Here is an 18,836-nt window from a genome sequence, read left to right on the forward strand (position 1 = left end):
GGACATGTAATGTGGCCTGGTTTGGCAGGCATACTGTATGGACAACGGCGGGGATGTAGAGTGGAAAGAATAGTTTATCACCTCAAAATAGGGGTCAGCACTCTTATTATTCGTACACATTCAGTGAATGTGTGAATCTCCAAGACACAATACCTCAAACAAAAATGCATGCAAAATACTTTATAGCCTGTGTATAAATGGGAAAAATATGCATAAATGCTGCAGAAAATTATAATAATAATAAATTATAATAATAATTTAAATTATAATATTTCAAAATACTGTTTTCCACTTAAATATATTTTAAAATGTAATTTATTCCTGTGATGCAAAGCTGAATTACTCCAGTCTTCAGTGTTTAAATGCCAATGTTTAAATGCCATTATAGCAGGTTTAACGACTGAAGCGACAACATGTCACATGATCCTTTAGGGGGGAGTTGTATAAACATTTCCATTATTTTTCAGACTGTGTCTTTAAAACTATGAGCAACTAGCAGTTAGTTAGGGGTAATCAGTCTTTCTTTTCGGTATCAAATTAGACCAATCTACGTTTTTATGTAACTGACTTAAAACAGTTATGAACAGTCCTAAGGAAATTATTTGATGACTAACTATACCCAGCAGTTTATGCACCCGTCCCCCGAAATCATTCTAATATGCTGTACTTTTGAGGAAACCATGATGCATTTGTTTTTCAGGATTCTTTAATGAATAGGAAGTTCAAAAGAACAACAGTTATTTTAAATGTGTTTTTTGTAACAATGTAAAAGTATCTACTGTTGAAAAAATCTAATAAATCAAAGGCTGTATCTAGTGCGTAGTATGCAGTGTGCTAACACTCTCACACTGAAATAAGACAAACCTCATTTAAACACATCAAAGTTTAAACAATTGAGTTAGCCTAGATAATGAGTGTGAGCATTCTTTGTACTTTGCACTAGTGGGGTGAGTTCAGCTGTCAGCAGACGTGAGTGCGCACGTTTATAGAACTCCAAATAAATGCACAGACGTGGCCTTCCCTAAATATAACCCAACGTATAAAATTAAAAGGCATTTGCAGAATTTAAACATGGCAATTAGAACCCAGAGTCTCATTTGAACCCTTCACAAGCTCATACCAGCAGGTGGAGGGTATGCTATATATAACTTTCTAGGTGCTCTGGAATTAGGTAGGCTATTGTCTTTACTTTTACTATTCGAGTGTTCCTTATTTTTAGTGGATTGTTTCAGAATTTGAAATTGAAAGCACTATATTAAAGTCAGCAAGAAACAGAAGTTGCACTACTCTTTTCTTCACCATTGTGACTTATATCCGAGTGATGAAACGGCTTTTTGAACAAGTAAATAAAATGTAGGGAGGGACTTGATTTTGTCCACTGGTAATTGATTGGATTGTTGAATGCTGTGATCTCATGTGAGTGACAGGTTGTCCCGCCGTCGCGCCAGTAAACGCATCATCAGAGAAGACATGTTTGCTAGAGGGAATGGGACATTCTTTTGATTAAAGGTTATGAGGGCAAGAACATTCTAAATAATAATAATAATAATAATGTTCATGGATAAATCATTTATTATAAACAATGCAATATTCCATTTAAAAAAATTTTCGATTTTGATGTTTAAAGCTCCAGTAGGTAACTTTTGTAAACAAATATTTGTTAAAACTGTCATTATGTCCTGACAGTAGAATATGAGACAGATAATCTGTGAAAAAATCAAGCTCCTCTGGCTCCTCCCTCTATTGCCATTTGCAGAAATACACCGCTCTCGGTCAGAAACAACCAATCAGAGCCAGGAGGAATGTCATGATGTCTATGCTTAGCAGTGTCAATCACGCTCGTGTACGCGCTGATCATCCCTCTCTTGCACAGCGCGAGCGCGTACCGTCGTTCGTGACTCTCCTGTTCGAACTCGTTCATCCAAATGAACGAATTTTATTTCGAGTCATTTCGTTAATTCAACGATCGAAAAAAGATTTTTTCATTTTGATGAACGAGTTCGAACAGGATCACGAACGTGCATCACAGAACAGAGCAAGGCGACCATTTGTAATAAAACTTAAAGTTTTTTTTATTTATTTTTGAAATGACCGATCGTTTCGCTAGATAAGACCCTTATTCATCGTCTGGTATCGTTTAAAGCCCATTGAAGCTGCACTGAAACTGTCATTTGGTCCTTGAAACGTTGTGTCCTATTGAAGTCCATTATATGGAGAAAAAGCCAGGAATGTTTTCATCAAAAACCTTCATTTCTTTTCGACTGAAGAAAGAAAGACATGGACATCTTGGATGACATGGGGGTGAGTAAATTATCAGCAAAAGTTTTTTTTAAAGTGAACTAATCCTTTAACGTTATCTTACTAGCTATTTATAACTTATAGAAAGAGTGCAACATTATAAAGTTACATGTATTGCAAAATACATAATGATTTGAGGACCAAGTTTGTAGTCAAAGTATGGGCAGGCCATAGACAATGTAAAGCATATTGTTGATGTTTCGTCCCTATTAATGAATGTTCCATAACTGTTTATAATCCGCCGTCATCGGTGGTCCTGCTTACTAGCCTGCGCGTTCGGCAGGCTCCGCTGTGGGGGAGGAGCTGTGGAGGGAGGAGCTGTAGTGCAGAGAGCAAGGGGGTTGGACCTGTAAGTTGTGCTTGTTCAAATTTTCAGGCTAAGTCAACATTTTCTCAAAACTCCCTACTGCAGCTTTAATTTCAAATGCTTTAATTTTCATTTTAAGTGGCGAGTTTTACTTTTAAAAACGAACTAAATGTATAACTTCTGTACAAAACTTGTCAAATACAATGCAGAATGTTTATCCAAGTGACCATTTTTTCCACACAACAGCATTTTTCCGCCTTTAGGAAGTACCCAGTAAGTGGAAATTGTACTGATGGAGCTTTACTGCAGTTAAAGCATGACAAAAAGCATGTTAATTTTTTCTTTTTTCCAAAACAAACGCACATGCTTCCACTTTAAGCAAATAATTTACATTTGGAGTAGCATGCTGAGAATTTTACTGCGGTAGCCTACTGAGAAATGTTCTTTGAGGTCTTGGTCTAGTTATTTATTACAACAATGATGCACATTTAGTTGCTAGCAGCTATTTTTGGAGTTTGGCACAACAGAACGGTTACAGAATGATGAAACTAACTTGCCACAATATGTGTTGGACAGAAGAACAAATATCAGGAAGTTTATTTTAGCCATATGGTAGGCTAGCCTACAATATGTTACAGTCAGACATTAAAATTATTATAGACTCACCAATTCAGATGTAGTTTAGCTCTTGTTTTAGCTCCTCTCTCTATGATGCAGTTAAACCGGCATATGTTGTCAAAAATGTCACCTTTGCAAAAAAAGCATTTGCGAAATGTCACAGATCCAAACGAAAACTAATGTTGACATCTTCCAGGTTTGGAATCTGCTGAAAAGGTGAGATCTTTCAGCCTCGTGTACAGTACATCAGTTCCTCAATTTGTCTTCAGGGAAAAAGATTATTTTTTTCTAGTGGTGGGCCGTTATCGGCGTTAACGTGCTGCGTTAAGTGAGACTCTTATCGGGCATACCTGTCAAGTTTTGGATTTGAAAATAAGGGAAATTTTCCGGCGCCCACCGCGAACAGTCCCACCACCGCAACCAAGCTCCAGTCACGTTATCCCTTACATTTTAAGACAATTGTTATAGCATAAATGAAAACACAAAAGGGTATATATGAAGAGCATTTATTTTAAAGGCTTATTTGTATATTTTCTGTTCATTTAACATTGCTTGTCTCTACATTTACATTTTATTTTCATTCCACACATTCTTTTAATTTCATATTGCTTTTCTTTTACAGTTTTTCTTTACATGTCACATAACTTTTCTTTACTCTTTTAGTTAGTTATTGTTCAAATTTGTTGCAGACTTTGCATTCTTTTTAGGCTGCAACCCCACTTTTGTAAAATCCTCAGAAATGGCATACCCAAACTGAAACAGATAGCCTACAGTTCATAAACACTTTGCACTAAAATCACAAGTATGATCTCATTTGAAAGCTGACACCTGGCAGTTTATTGTAAATGTAGAATTAATTATTGTCATAATGAAAAAATAGTTATTAATAGCTACAAAGTTTTGTAAAGTTATTAGAAATTTATTTTGTATGAAACATCTTCAAAGTTTCTGAGAATACAATAGTGGTCAAATACTGAAACTTGAGTGTTATATCTTTTTAATGATGTATAGTTTGTCAAGGTAATAACATTAAATCTAATAGTAACTTTGAACTATTTAAACAAACAAAAACGCTTCAGTGCGCCGGCGCACTGGCAACGGTTAACAGGTTTTAAGATGCTAAAGTCGCAGTTACCAAACGCGTGACTGTCCCCTACCCTGCTCCTCTTCAGAAAAGTAAATTCGCTGTCCCATTGATCGCGGTATTTACATGAGGGTTTTGGTTTTGTGGCAGGAGTGCCTTCCGTCTCTGTCGTAGCGTCCATCATCCGTCTGCGAATTTTTTTTTTTCCTGCGTTGTCACTCTGACCTCACTAACACACTAACCTCGCGACAACTGTACCTGTAGTAGGCTACTGCAGTTGGCAGTTATCGCGTGGCTAGTGACAGAGCTCAGATTGCGAATGTTTTTTGTTTTTTTTAATCCGCCCCGGGCCATTATTATTTTTTAATAGCGCAGGTTAAAATACGGGAGATTTACGGGAAAATACTAATACGGGAGGACGGCGGGAAAGAAGGGTTAAATACGGGACTTTCCCAGCCAAAACGGGATACTTGACAGGTATGTTATCGGGCGATAAAAAAATATCGCCGTTAATCTATTCTCTAAGTTGGGTTGGGATCATAAAATAGCTTTTTCGAATATCGTTATATTTTCGCGCAAATCGCGCAACAGGGTATTTTCCTGTCAGGGACACAAGGTGTATACTTTTACATGTTACGTTGATCGTTCCTCTCGTTACTTTACATAAAGCTTTACAACACGTTGTTAAATGAGTTTATTCCAAGCGCGCTGTTTCTTTTTTTATGGGCATGAGCGATGCTCAATTTACAAATGAATCACTCTTTTGGGTCGATTCTGAAGACTTCATCAAACAAGTTGGCAGATCTGTCTAAATCGGTTCGCGAATCAGTTCTGTTCAGTTCCTCACGCACTGAATCGTCTGAACTCTGAAGCGCGTTCAATCACACTCGACACGGAGTCGTAATAGGAAGATTTAAGAACATCAAGAGCTAACTTACAGTTTAGTCTAGTGAAAGCAAATCTGCAAATGCATCATATTTTTGCCAGCGATGAAGATCTTTATTAGTTGAACATCTTCGTAAGCTGTCTGTGAATGAATGATTCCACAGGACGATACATTCGATTTCATTTCATTCAGGTAATACATTTTACAACCAAACAGATTATTACACCACGATAGCACCACTAAAAAGTATGACATTATCCGTTGGACATATACATTAATTTATAGGCTACAAAATAAATAAGCTATTGTGTACAGTTTATGAAATGAACAACCGCCATCCCGCGGTAATGTGTGTATTGCGCAGGGGCATAGTCACACGAATAGTTTACATTGATTGAAACTAATTTGTTTAAAAAGGAAGAGGCTATTGCCGGTAAAGGTAGGTTCACATTAAATCATTATGACATGACATTATTTTTTGATCTAACGAGCATCTGGTTTGGCGATGCAAAAACGGACTGTAGCTACGTCGTGCTTACTGTTTTTTTCTTCTTCCAATTAGCCTAAAAAAACGACGAAAACATGTTACTTGTTCAATTAATAAACAGTTTGTTTGATGACAAATCGCTAAATATGAAATTGGCCTCCCTTTCTGTCATTGTAATTGTGCGTTTTATTTATTTATTTTATAAAAAAAAAATTGACCGATATTCGACTTTTGCTCCTCTATTGTCGAATGGCATTTTTGGCAGAAATTCACATCAATACGCGAGGCGCACTATTCTCAAAGACTTACTTTTAGTCATTATTTGGGTAGCACACATATTCTGAATGCCTTCGGCAGAATTCAAATGAGCCATTTTAATCTAGATTAATTCCAAGATTCCAGTGAGATTAATCTAGATTTTAAAAAATTAATCTATGCCCACCTCTATTTTTTTCTCTTCACCTTCGCTGTTTTCAAATCTTCAAGATTGTATGGAAACAGTCTCAGACGGTCAGCTAAGGTAAACACCTAAGGTTTTTGAGAAGGGTAAAGTGAGATTTGTTAAATTGCAGAAGCTTGTGAACTTCATATGATTTTTAGAAAGCATAATTCATAGAGGTTCTTTGCCAGGTTGAAGATGTTGGAGAAGCAAAGGTTGAGCTTGTGTAATTCTATTTTCATGGAAAGCTACTCGTAAGAGGAAACCCAAGTCAGATCTTTAGAATCTATACACCGCTTATGAGTCATCCCAATGTGGTTCAACAAATACATTCTGAATATTGAATCAACAAATCTTGCATTTTGAGGAGATGGTGGCACTTCAATCATGGACTATCAGCAAAACCAGGACGGAAAAAAAGGAGGCTTCATTCCTTCCATCTGAAAAACAAAGCAATGTAAATAGTTGTGATGAATCTTCTTTGTTTTTGTTTTAAAATACCCTCGAAATTCTATGATGTATTACGGCACCCCTAAAAAATATGAGATGGAAGGGGAAAAAATTATCTCGTATAAGTTTTGCTTTCCCCGAGAAACTCCTGTCTCATTTTTTTCCATCACCATGTCCCTTTAGGGGCTATGTAGCTGTATGATCTAAATGTTTTGCTAGCTTATTTTCATGTTTGATTTTCATTCACCAAACCTCAAAAACCTCATCCCATATTTTTCATCTGAAATGGTAAAAAGCATTTAAAAAGACACCGCCTAAATATGAATATTTTGTCATTATTCACTCACCCTCATGTCATTCCAATCCAAATACTCCTTTACATTTTTTTAATAAAAGCTAAGGCACAAAATGTATGAACGTCTAGAATCAGAGAAACTGTGTAGAAGGTTCTTCATCAATACATTTACACTGTAAATCACAAACAGAACTCCATTTTTGACCAAACAATTGATATGGTTGGTCATGAATACAAACCTCAACAAAACATAAAACCCAAAGAGACATTTTATTTTAAGGTTGTTGGTGATTTGCATAAACGAGACATTTTAACTTTGCCTCCTACAAGAAGATCCTTCATTTAAAAAATATATGGAAAAAATAAAAAAACACTGACACTATTGACTGTCAGATCTACAATGCATTACAATTTTTTTTTTTTTTACAAAAAAGCCCACACAAAAAAAACTCCACAAGGCAGTAACATTTAGAGCATGTATAACCACCATTGAAAAGAATCTCTGGAAAAACAGCATCAAATCATCACACCAAACAGTAGATGTTACAGTAGATATTTCCATCTGATATTAAACACAACATAAGGCACTTACAGTATAAGTGAGCATGGCTAACGTCAGATTTCACTGGGCAGTAATTCATCAGAATACATAATCATAAACCAAATGATAACCCATAGAGTAAAAACGAGAGAGAAAAAAAACGAAAACACATCACTGTCTTTATGTGTGTGTTTAATGAATATTATTAGGATCTAATTTGTTTTAAGTAATACTGCACATGGTTGAATCAGTCTGAATCAACATGAGCCGGGTTTAATGGCTGGAATGTGTCATGAACCAAGAACAATTTTTTTGTACAAAAAATTGGCATTTTCATAATCAAAACACCTTTGAACTTCACTATAAAATGGCAAATATCACAAAACAAGGCCATTTCATACCCAATACCCCCAACCCCCAAATTACATTTTGCATTAAGAAAATGAAGCCTTCAATGAAGGTACTGTGACAGTATGTTTAATGACAATTACGCACATCTGTACTTTAAAGTTCTCATTAATAGAATTAATGTTATAAACTTTTAGTTTTCCTGTACTGTATTACAGTAACAAAATATGATTTTTTGGTTGCATTTAAATCAGCATAAATTTAAGGCACCATGATGTATACAAACCTTCAATTTAATAATATGTCTTTATATTTCTGTATTACAGTAATGAGAATTTGGAAGTAAAATGTGCTTAATATTCATGAAAATTACAGGGAAAATAATTCTTTAAACAAAATTTCTTATTTCTTCCTTTTGTATTTTGGGGGCGAAATATGGCACAGACGTGTTCTTGACAGGCTTTATGCGATTGACCTGAAAACGGATCAGCATTTCTAACCTGAATTAATTCACTATTCAAAAACACGCTCTGTGCCTCTGGGAATATTGCACATCTCTTTGGTTTTGTCCGCAGATTCTTTCAGTCCCTAAGAGGTCACACAGCATAAAACACATAATAACAGTGTGCAAAGTCAAACCCCTCACCCAAGACACTCATCTACCTGAATAAATACACATTTTCTCAGTATATACATCTCATTGTACGTCACATTTCTGTCTGTGAGAACAGAATACTCAGCCAGACGCAACTGAAGGCATATTATTGACCTGGAAGTGATGCCAACACCAAAGTGATGCTGAAACCTTCAATGACCTCAAAATGTTCCTTTAGCACAGTTTACAGTTTTTTTTTCCTTGACAGTGTAGTTAGCATTAGAGAAACATTTCAACTCTGGTAATGATCCCATAGCAGCTGGAGATGTTGCATAACTCATCTTCAAACAAAACATCACCTTTTCCTGAGTCTCTGTTTGTTTCCACTAATTCTCATCTCAAAACCACCTTCAATCAGATGCGATCTGGAACGCACATCTGGAATGTCCTGAGGTTCACCAAACGTTTAACCGTTGCTCAGCAGCTGCGAGACTGTTGACTCGGTTACGTGTTGCGCAGCATCTGGCGATTCCACATTCCACGTTTTGAATGAAAGTGATGGAAGAAGTTCCTCAGGTACAGACGCTCCACCTCAAGCCCACCCTGAAGGATCCTACAGACCACAGATGACACAAGGCACTTCACACACCAAATCATGTTTGTTTAACATTAAGGATGTACTGATATTACATTTCTCTAACACGATAAGATGAATTATTTTCATGTTATAGGTAACGATAAAAAGCCAAACTTAATATTATAGGAAAGGCAAGGCAAGTTTATGTACATAGCACATTCCATACATGATGGTAATTCAAAGATCTTGATATAAAAGAAATAAAAATGTGCATAAAAAATAAAAAAATACATTTTTAATTCCATACTATTTTAGTAACATTTTATACTATTAAAATATATATATATATATAATATAAATTAAGTTTTGTTTTTATATAAATAAAAGCCAAAAACTAAAATCAATTACTTTAAATGAAATCCCAACATCATAATGCACAGTACGAAAAATGGATACTGACTTTGAGATAAGCTAAAAAGCTGTGATAATGGTTTTTATTAGAGTATTGTCTCAGTACTGACCTGTCCAGTAGTTCCCAGTCCTCTCCGCCCCAGCGGTCACCGAATTCTCTGGTGTTCATGCCCCCAATAGAGTCCAGGTCTGATTTATAAATTCCCAGAAGTCCAAAGCCATTGACCTCCCAGTAACCTGCACATTAAACACACACTTTGAATCTGGTATTCAGCGATTCTGCTGTGAATTTAAACAATTACATTACTGTTCAAAAAACTTTCATTGAGCAAGGACGCATTAAATTGAGCAAAAGTGACAGTAATGACATAAATGTTACAAAATAAATGCTTTTCTTTTGAACTTTCTATTCATCTTTCAATAAGTTACTACAAAACTATTAAGCAGCGCAAATGTTTTCAACATTGATAAATGTTTCTTGAGCAGCAAATCAGCATATTAGAATGATTTCTGAAGGATCATGTGACACTGAAGACTGGAGTAATGATGCTAAAAATTCAGCTTTACATCACAGAAATAAATAAAACACTAAAATAGAAAACAGTTATTGTGTATTGTGATAATTCTTAACAGTATTCTTGTTTTTAATGTATTTTTGACCACATAAACGCAGCCTTGTTGACTTCTTCAAATATATTAGTCTTAAAGACCACAAACATGTGAAAGGCTGTATTAGTTGTTGTACAGAGCGAATCTAATTCTCTCTGATGTATTTGACAGTGTTATTAGGTAAAAGACTGTACCATCAGGTTCCAGAGGTGTAGCGCCACAGTTCAGTCTCATGACTATGGGAGCAAAAGCCATGCGTCTCTCCACACAGTGTTTTCTCACAGTGTCAATGAAGCCAGGAGGAAAATGGATGTGCAGATCACAAAGAAACACAATGCTGTGATCGTCCTGACAGAGAGACAGACAGACCTTCATTGAGTGACATCCATCAGCTTTGCATGTTTCATGGCATGTTTTGAACAAGTTTTAGAAATTCAAGCATATGTTGTGCAAGTGTGGTGCGTGTGAGTGATTGTGTGTGTTAATCTTACAGTAATGAGGTCAATTCCTGCCTGCAGTCCCGCTGATCTCTCAAAGTTTCCACTCAGCCGGAGGTACTGATACCTGAAATGGAGGACACACAATAGAAAGGAGTCAAAGTGAGGTCTCTTTTTACAAGTACATGAATTATTAAAACAGTGTCTTTAAAGGAATAGTTCACCCAAAATCTTTTATTCTGTCATCATTTGTTCTTAACCTCTTTCCTGTCAGAGTTTCTTTCCTCTGTTGAACATAAAAGAAGATATTTTAAAGAATATTGGTAATCGAACAGTTGATGGGCCCCATTGAGTTTCACAGAAGGGAAAAAAAATACTATGGAAGTCAATTGGCTACCGTCAACGGTCTGGTTACCAACTTTCTCTCAAATATCTTTTGTGTTCAACAGAAGAAAGAAACTCATACAGGTTTGGAACAACTTGAGGGTAAGTTCACCCAAACATGTCCATTTTTGGGTGAAGAACCATGTAAAATAAAAATATATAATTATAATATGATAGCTACAGAAGCATGAAATGACAATGTGCCAAATGATCAAGGAATCTCATGAACTCATGAAGTTCAGAGGTTCACTTTACTATGCGTATAATTATAAACCTGTAAATGTACCTGGGTAAATAAGATTTTTGTAGTGCTTTTTCTATGTTGATATCAGTGCTTTCATAGTCAATAATGATGACGTTGAAATTCTGATCTCCAGTGGTGCGGTATAATTCCTCCATGTCAGAAATAAACTGCTGTACCCAACGGGCCTGGTTCTTCACTGCAGACACATAAACACACACAGTGTCTTGTTAAGATATTTCATACAGCGGACAGTAAACGTGTACATACTGTAATCCTGCCAACACTGAGCATTCCCTCAAAATGATGGTATGGTTCTGGTTTGGTTATTTTTTATAAATCAATGTTCTAAGAACAATCTTTTTAAGTTTCATTTTTAATAGCTATAAACATTCCCTAAAATGTTGCAGAGAGTTTTTTTAACATTTATAAAAATATAATAAAACAATAAATAAATAAATACACTCCTGTTCAAAAGTTTGAGGTCAGGAAGATCTGAAAAGTATATTAAGTAATACTGAAGACATATGAAACAGAACAACTATTTTTTTTCTTGAGCAGCAAATCAGCATATTAGAATGATTTTTAAAGGGTCATGTGACACTGAAGATGCTGTAATAGTGCTGAAAATTCAGCTTTGTATCAGAAATAAATTGCATTTGAAAATATATTCAAATAGAAAACAGGTATTTTTAAATTGTAATAATATTTCACAATATTACTGTTTTTCACTGTATTTTTGATCAAATAAATGCAGCCTGGGTGAGCATAAGATACTTCTGTTAAAAACATTAAGATATCTTACAATACATACATATTATACATATACAGTCATGGTCAGAATTAATGGCACCCCTGGTAAATATGATCAAAACTGGCTGTAAAAAATAAATCTGCATCGTTTATCCTTTTGATCTTTCATTCAAAAAATTGCCAGAGACTCTTCAAGGATCACAGATGGAGAATTGCAGAGATTACTTGAGTCTTGGGGTCAGAAAGCCTAAAAGAATATATCAAACAACCCCTACATCACCACATGTTGTTTGGGAGGGTTTCAAGAAAAATCCTCTTTCCTCGTCCAAAAACAAACTCCAGCAAATTCAAATGTCAGAATGACTGGAACTTTAAACGGCACAGGGTTCTGTGGTCAGATGAAACTAAAAAAAGAGCTTTTTGGTAGCGAACACGCTAGATGGGTTTGGTGCACGCAAGGATAAAAAGTACCCCATGTGTACAATTTAATGTACCGTTGGATCTTTAATGTTCTGGGCATATTTTTCTGCTGGAGGTCCTGGACTTCTTGTTCAGATACATGGCATCGTGGATTCTATCAAATATCAACAGATAAAAAATCTAAACCTGATGGCTTCTGCTAGAAATCTTATAATGGGCCATGTTTGGATCTTCCATCTGGACAACGATCCAAAACAAATATCAAAATCAACACAAAAATGTGTTACAGAGCACAAAATGAAGCTTCTGCCATGACCGTCCCAGTTCCCTGACCTGATGAGTGGGCTGAACTGAAGAGGAGAAGTACCAACATGGATCTGGGAATCTACAGGATCTGGAGAGATTCTGTATGGAGGAATGGTCTCTGATCTCTTGTCAGTTGTTCTCCAAACTCATCAGACATTATAGGAGAAAACTCAGAGCTGTTATCTTAAAAAAAGGAGTTGCAAAAAGTATTTAATAAAAGGGTTCCAATAATTGTGGCTAATGTGTTTTGGAGAAAAACATTTATTTCATAATGTGATTTCCCCCCCACTTTTAATTCTTTTACTTCAATGAAGGGTTAGATTTTTGGCAATATTTTGAATGAAACATCAAAAGGATAAACGATGCAGATTTTTTTTTTAACAGCCAGTTTTGATCATATTTACCAGGGGGGCCATTAATTCTGACCATGACTGTACTGTATATACACACACACACACACACACACACACACACACACATATATATATATATATATATATATATATATATATATATATATATATATATATTCACACACACACATACACAGTATATACATTTATAAACCAAATTTATATAAAAATCAAATTTATAAACCTAAAAAAAAGTTACAGAATGTAGCAGAGAGGATTTTTAAATAGACAATTATGCATAAGATATAAATCAAAGCTGTTTCAATATGCTGGTGTAACTTCAGCTAAACCATCCAACTTTAGTGTAATGAACATTTAAAATGATCTTACAGCTGCTTAGCAATATAAAGGTGTTTGGATTGTGGCAGTAATAGACCAGAACAACCCATCTTTCTTAGTAAAAATGCGTCTTGAACAATGTTCTGAAAATCTGTTTTTTCATTCCTCTCTATTTGAGAGAGTTTTACCTGGGATGATGAAGTGGACAGTAGCTGTCGGGTTCCAGTAGAAGCTATATGGATTGCAAAGCTTAAGTTCTTCATCCTGAACCTTTTGTTTTTTATGAGAACCCCAATCTTCAGTTCTTTTCACAAAGATGTACTGAACCAGGCGCAAGTGGTGTCCAGTAGCCTCCAGCAGGTCCAGTTCCAGGAGATATCTACTGCCCCGATTATAATCAGGCCTCATCTCAATGTTCACGATACGATCTAGAGAGAACTGCCTACACACACACACACACAAATTTATGTCTGTAGTATTACCATACTACTCAAAGTATTGTTACTGTTCAGGGATTTTCTCTTGTCATTACTCTAGTCTTCAGTGTCACATGATCCTTCAGAAATCATTCTAATTTGGTGCTCAAAAACAGTTCTTATTATTAGTAATGTTGAAATCAGTTGTGCTGCTTCAAATTTTTGTGGAAACTGTTACACATTGAATTTTTGGGATTCTTTGATGAATAGAAAGTTCAAAAGAACAGCGTTTATTTAAAAAGGGAACTCTTTAGTAACAATATAAATGTATTTACTGTTACTTTTGACCAATTTAATGTGTCAGTGCTGAATAAAAGTCGTAATGTTTAAAAAAAAAATTTTTTTACTAAGCCCAAACTTTTGAACGGTAGTGTATAATTTGCAGTATTTACGGAACATGTTACTTTCTGAAAAAACCCATATAAAGAAATGTGACCCTGCTGATGCAGGTTTCACATAATATTTTTAATAAAATGGCTGGCAGTATACTGTATAAAATGTGTGGTATGCAATATGCTAGTATTCCATTCCAAATAACATTTTGCATATTGTATTAATCGGATATTTGATTCAAAATATTTGTAACAGTCAGCCTACCTTGGATATTTCTTGTTTAGTTTCTTCATAAAAGCTTCCACTACGGACATCGCTTCTGATTCGTCGAGCAGCAGGTTTCCAGACACATTACACTTCAGATCGATCCAATCGGAGCGCATGGCATACAGATCTAGGGGTTTAGCCTGGAACGTCTGAGACCACTTGACTTCCACGTCAAACACAGCCTTATTGATGAGGTCGTAGTCTTCTTCCTCAGAGAAACCATGATCCACCAAAGCGTCTTCTTCACCTCGTCCATTGTCAATCTCTTCTATATGTATCGCACTATCCTGTATCTCATTTCCCCTTCTGGCATCATTTACACCACCCCAGTGCTTATGTTCTTCTATGGACGGAGCAGAGAGGATCCACGTCTTGTGCTCATTGGCCTGGTTATATGATGCGTTTTGCTGTGTATTTTGGGTGATCTGGAGATGATGTGCCACTTTTGTATGCTTGATGATATTGTTGTCATTTTGACTGTTGTCATCTACTTCAGCCTTTTCAGTGTTGTCCTTCAAAACATGCACAGCTTTTTCTGCTTTACGTTTTGGGTGTTTGGGCCTCATCATTGCTTCTTTGACTTCAGCCCCATCCAAAGATGGTCGTTCATCTGTACTGTTCTTCTTCTTTACTTCTACCACATCTAATGAGTTCTTGGGTGCTTTGTCCACATGTTCTCCTAGAAAGACTTTTCGATTACCCATCCGATTTACAAGGTTATGATGTTCATTATGGACCTCATCAAACATGGCAGGGTTGGTCACTGACCTTTCCTTCAACTCCTCGACTTCTCGTATGTTCTCCATGGGAATATCTCCGTCTCTGACGGCAAAAGGGTATAAATTTCCATCGCTTCTATTGCCGTGTTGGGATTTAAGTGGGTGGAGCTCAATTCCACCATTCTGACGGAGCGGTTGGGCCATTTGATATTTCACCTCTGACCTCCAGCGGCCTTCTTTCTGAGCTGGTCCTAGATTCTGCTGATCAGGTATCTTCTCCATGATTTTATTCTGAATCGGTTGTGAAACCACAGAGTCTTTTTCTTTCCCCTGGTCATGGGTCTTCACTTCAGAAGGTGCATTTTGGAGGTAGTGTTGGTCCTTCAGGTGTTTTTGAGGGTGTCTCTTTTTCTTCCTTCTCAGTTGGTAATCTGGTTCCTCTGGGAGGTTCTGTGGTTCTTCAGGCGGTTTTTGGATTTCCTTGGCTTGGTTGTCTTGGTCTATCTGTTCAAATCTGACATCAATTTTCCCGTCTTGCCTCTTTTTTCTGATTCTGCCATTTTTCTGGACAGAGAACAGTTCGCGGCGCATCTGCATTGAGTTATCGTACAAATCATAATAATAATCCTTGCTCCTCTCCATACCTTCCTCTTGCTGCTTCTTTTCATAATTTCTATCTCCTACAAGGAAGTAAAGTCAAGCATGAGGAGGTCATAAAGTCAAGCATGAAAGTCAAGCAAGGGTTCCCCTTGAAATGGGGAATACATAAACACTTTTACCTTCCTTGTAGTGTGTTGTTCTGAATGTTCTGAACCATCATGCAGATTGCATATTTTAACACAAGAGTTAAAGAGAACAAAACTGACCCCATTTTAATACATTTACTTGAGCGTATTACACATAATTCATTATATGTTATTATTAATAAGACAAAAATGTTTGTTTTCATAATTTCATAAAATTAAGTCCTGCTCATTTCCTGTTAAACATTCTTGTCGCATTAAGGAATTTAAATGCATTGAGAATGTTGTTTTAATGTTTTCTTTAAATACAAAATACACCACTAAAGCACTACGTGTTTGCTGTACCTTTGAATTTGATGAATTCTTCGTTTTCGGGCAGATCAAGTTGAATGTAGTTTGAGAAGCCATATCTGAAAATAAATGATTTGATTGAGATCATAATACACAAGGTGCATGTGATGATGAACCAGGTCAATGACATCATCGATAACACACTACATGACAGTGCACCAAAGAGTGCTAGATTGGTGTGTGTGTGTGTGTGTGTGTGTGTGTGTGTGTGTGTGTGTGTGTGTGTGTGTGTGTGTGTTTTCACTCATGTACAGACTGTACACAGCCATTCAAATGTTTGAGTTTTTTTTTAAATTAATACTTTTAATCCTGTTAAAAAATATTAAATTTTAAGCTGCAGTCCGTAGTTTTTTCTCTTTATCGCCATCTCTGTTTGAAATCTGCAATCGCGGAATTATCAACTGTACGTGGGTTGTGCCTCGGCACGGCACAGCGCGGATGAATCCAATGTTTTGAGGAGAATGTGCGGCTGTCAGTCACCGCGCCGGTGTGGATACTGTCATTCAGAATCACAGATTATACTTTTTGGAAGTATGACCAACATAAGAATTTTCACCGGAAAATGTCATCTGAACAAGTAAGTAACATCCACTTTTGTTCTGACCAATTAAGGGGAAAAAAAGTATTGCAGTAAATCGCGCTGATTAAATCTAACGATTGCTTATCATATCACGTCAAACCGTGAAAATTATACTTTGTTCTCAAATTGTTAATGTTAACATCAGCATTGCGTGACTACATTTAATGCCCTTCAGATATTATCCTTGTTTTCGCATTGCAGTCTCTTTTTTTCTGTAGCCACTCCGAATTCCGAAGCCTTTTGCATTTTACAACGGGTGAATCTCCAGTTGTCACTGGTGATTGTCGTTTGAACCTTTCTGGATCCGCTATCAAATTAATAAGTTTAATTATATCAAGTGCTGTGAGAAAAGGCTATAAATCTCCACCTCCAACATCCTCACACACAATATAGCCTAGTAGCCGAGACTCCTTCTTTATGTGTACAGATGTGACGTAATGACGCAAAGACATGCTCGAATTTCCCGCAGAAATCCACCTGTAGCACTGGAATTAAAAACATTATAACAAGCTTACCGTTTTGAATCGAGCTACGGCAAGCAGATAGTTTTCAACACTGGCTGGTTATGTACTACTTCAAAAGGGTATTTTGAATAATTTTTAACCCAAAAAAAGTTACGGACTGCAGCTTTAAAATAAATGCTGTTCAAATTAAACAGCGTATTAGAATGATTTCTGAAGGATCATGTGACACTGAAGACTTGAGTAATGATGCTGAAAATTCAGCTTTGCCATCACAGGAATAAATTATATTTGAAATATATTCAAATACTAATTGTAATAATATTTCACAATATTACTTTTTACAATATTTCTGATCAAATAAATGCAGCCTTGTTGAGCATAAACATATGAACGGTAGTGTAGTTGTGTGTCTACCTGTCCAGGTAGTATGAATTTGCACGGTAGAAACATTTGTTATCACTCTCCATGTGTGTGAGCCGTGTGTAGTCATTGGGATACACATACGTCAGGTGCACCTGCATCAGATTAGATTGAACAAGATCATGCTCACATTGGCACAACATTCATTGCTTTAAAAAAGGAATGCTATGAAATATTTGTTTTGTTTTATTAGTGTTCTACTTATTTATGTGTGTTCAAGCACTTACAAACTGCAGGCCCTGATAGCGCATTAGAGGATATCCCTTTATGATGTAACTGGGGTTATAGATGCAGTCAGGTAAAACTCCCTGCAGACGCATCCTGTCCAGTAATGGAACTACACATACAAATAAACAAAAACAAGACAGACAAGAATTAACACTATTATTATTATTATTAGCATACACAGTTACATACTTCATTGTATTAATTCTACAAACTGAAGGCTCTAAACTTCAGAATTCTAGTTCCTAAAACTTCAGAAATCACTAAATGGATTGTAATTAATTTAACTTATCAAGATTCTCAGTTTCATTATTAGGGCCCTCCAGTTAAAAAGGTTAAGAAACCCTGTGGAAATGTCTCATTTGCCACAAGGTGGCGCTGATTTCATGTTCTGAATATTATATGTTTTAGTTTGCCTTGCACACATGCAACTTTAAGAAGTCAATGCGTCACAAAATTTAAGGAACAAGCAAAAAACTAGAAACAAGAAGCAAATATAAAGTGATGGATCATTATCATAATAGTAATACAAAGTGCAGAGGACAATGATTTATTTATTATACTTTAATAGAACTTAAATCTGCCAGGTCCACTTTATTTGAAAATTCTGTTAATATTCACTTACTCTCATGTTTTAAGTTTAGTGTTTAATGGCTCATCGAGTCTGAGTTGTTGGTCCATTATGTTTATTTTGACTATAAAAATTGTATTAAGTGAGTGTGAGTTTGTGTCTTAATTTCTCACCCTGATGAAACGAGTCTCGTGGATCTGCTCTCAGCATGTCTGCTCCATGGGGCGGAGTCTGAGATGACCTTTGGGGCGGAGTCATATGACTGGCAGTGGTCTGAGGAATGTGATTGACATCTCCTGCCTTCAGAGTGGACTCATCTGCACACACACGCACAAACACACAAACACAAACACACACACACACAGACAGACACACACACACACACAATCAGGTATATACTAGTGCTTGAAACTATTAGATATAATTAAAAAATAATATACTTAAAACATACTGTTTTTACAATGTATTTTACTATTAATATAATACACTATTTTAAAGAATAGTATGCA

At 36.1% G+C, this 18,836-nt stretch overlaps 1 protein-coding gene across 3 annotated transcripts in view; it reads right to left on the reverse strand.

Moving 5' to 3' along the window:
- Positions 1–7,115: 7,115 nt before the first annotated feature.
- b4galnt3b (beta-1,4-N-acetyl-galactosaminyl transferase 3b) overlaps positions 7,116–18,836 on the reverse strand; it is a 29,099-nt gene continuing 17,378 nt past the window's right edge. For 2 of the 3 annotated variants that reach the window (XM_077193828.1, XM_077193826.1), the window contains 11 exons: positions 18,501–18,644; positions 17,759–17,868; positions 17,526–17,626; positions 16,062–16,126; positions 14,252–15,653; positions 13,367–13,620; positions 11,053–11,206; positions 10,437–10,509; positions 10,140–10,293; positions 9,447–9,573; positions 7,116–8,961 (listed from right to left, as the gene is read on the reverse strand). In XM_077193828.1, the coding sequence (XP_077049943.1) occupies positions 8,853–8,961; positions 9,447–9,573; positions 10,140–10,293; positions 10,437–10,509; positions 11,053–11,206; positions 13,367–13,620; positions 14,252–15,653; positions 16,062–16,126; positions 17,526–17,626; positions 17,759–17,868; positions 18,501–18,644 (2,693 nt within the window). In that variant the 3' untranslated portion in view covers positions 7,116–8,852. The remainder of the gene's footprint in view (positions 8,962–9,446; positions 9,574–10,139; positions 10,294–10,436; positions 10,510–11,052; positions 11,207–13,366; positions 13,621–14,251; positions 15,654–16,061; positions 16,127–17,525; positions 17,627–17,758; positions 17,869–18,500; positions 18,645–18,836) is intronic. The other variant, XM_077193827.1, reaches the window with a different exon arrangement.

The sequence above is a fragment of the Siphateles boraxobius genome, unplaced genomic scaffold (assembly GCF_051911475.1).
Source record: "Siphateles boraxobius isolate OS27281-9 unplaced genomic scaffold, OSU_SipBor_1 31, whole genome shotgun sequence".
In the NCBI taxonomy this organism is placed as follows: Eukaryota; Metazoa; Chordata; class Actinopteri; order Cypriniformes; family Leuciscidae; genus Siphateles; species Siphateles boraxobius.